General features: G+C 37.0%; 1 protein-coding gene across 2 annotated transcripts in view; it reads right to left on the minus strand.

Annotated features, from left to right (window-relative positions):
* The window catches only part of LOC119587953 (negative elongation factor B-like), an 8,465-nt gene that overhangs the window by 4,920 nt on the left and 3,053 nt on the right, over positions 1-492 (minus strand). For both annotated transcript variants that reach the window (XM_037936665.1, XM_037936666.1), the window contains exons 3-4: positions 393-492; positions 20-208 (exon numbers count right to left, since the gene is read on the minus strand). In XM_037936665.1, coding sequence (XP_037792593.1) covers positions 20-208; positions 393-492 — 289 coding nt within the window. The remainder of the gene's footprint in view (positions 1-19; positions 209-392) is intronic.

The raw sequence follows: 492 nt of genomic DNA on the forward strand, positions 1-492 counted from the left end.
CATTATTACTCATAATTACCAAAATCTTGAGGTATTTGTCTTCTACATGTGACATGTGCTTCAAAATGCACATGACAACAGGCCGCAGTGCTTTGATTTTGATGACTGGAAAACTTTTGGTAAGAAGTTCCTTCAGCTTGCGATCCCTTTCCCTGCCTTCCCTCTTCCCAAGCTCACTAATCTGTGCAATCAACTTATCTCGCAATTCCTGTGAAAAAATGGCCACAATGTATAAGAAACAATCATACCTTTATACAAATACACCACAAGAAATCTTGAGAACACTTACATCATCATGTTTTCATTATCATCATCAATTTACAATCTCTTTTCAGTACAAAAAATATATAACTCAAAATACACTATATACATTTCACCTGGGCCCACCTTACCTCCATGATAGAGTTGTGAAAGTCAAGTCTTTTAACTCCATGAAGATCCAATAGATGCAACATAGGTCTAAGAGATGGTAGGAGGATCCCATTTTCGACC

The sequence above is a fragment of the Penaeus monodon genome, chromosome 23 (assembly GCF_015228065.2).
Source record: "Penaeus monodon isolate SGIC_2016 chromosome 23, NSTDA_Pmon_1, whole genome shotgun sequence".
Classification (NCBI taxonomy): Eukaryota; Metazoa; Arthropoda; class Malacostraca; order Decapoda; family Penaeidae; genus Penaeus; species Penaeus monodon.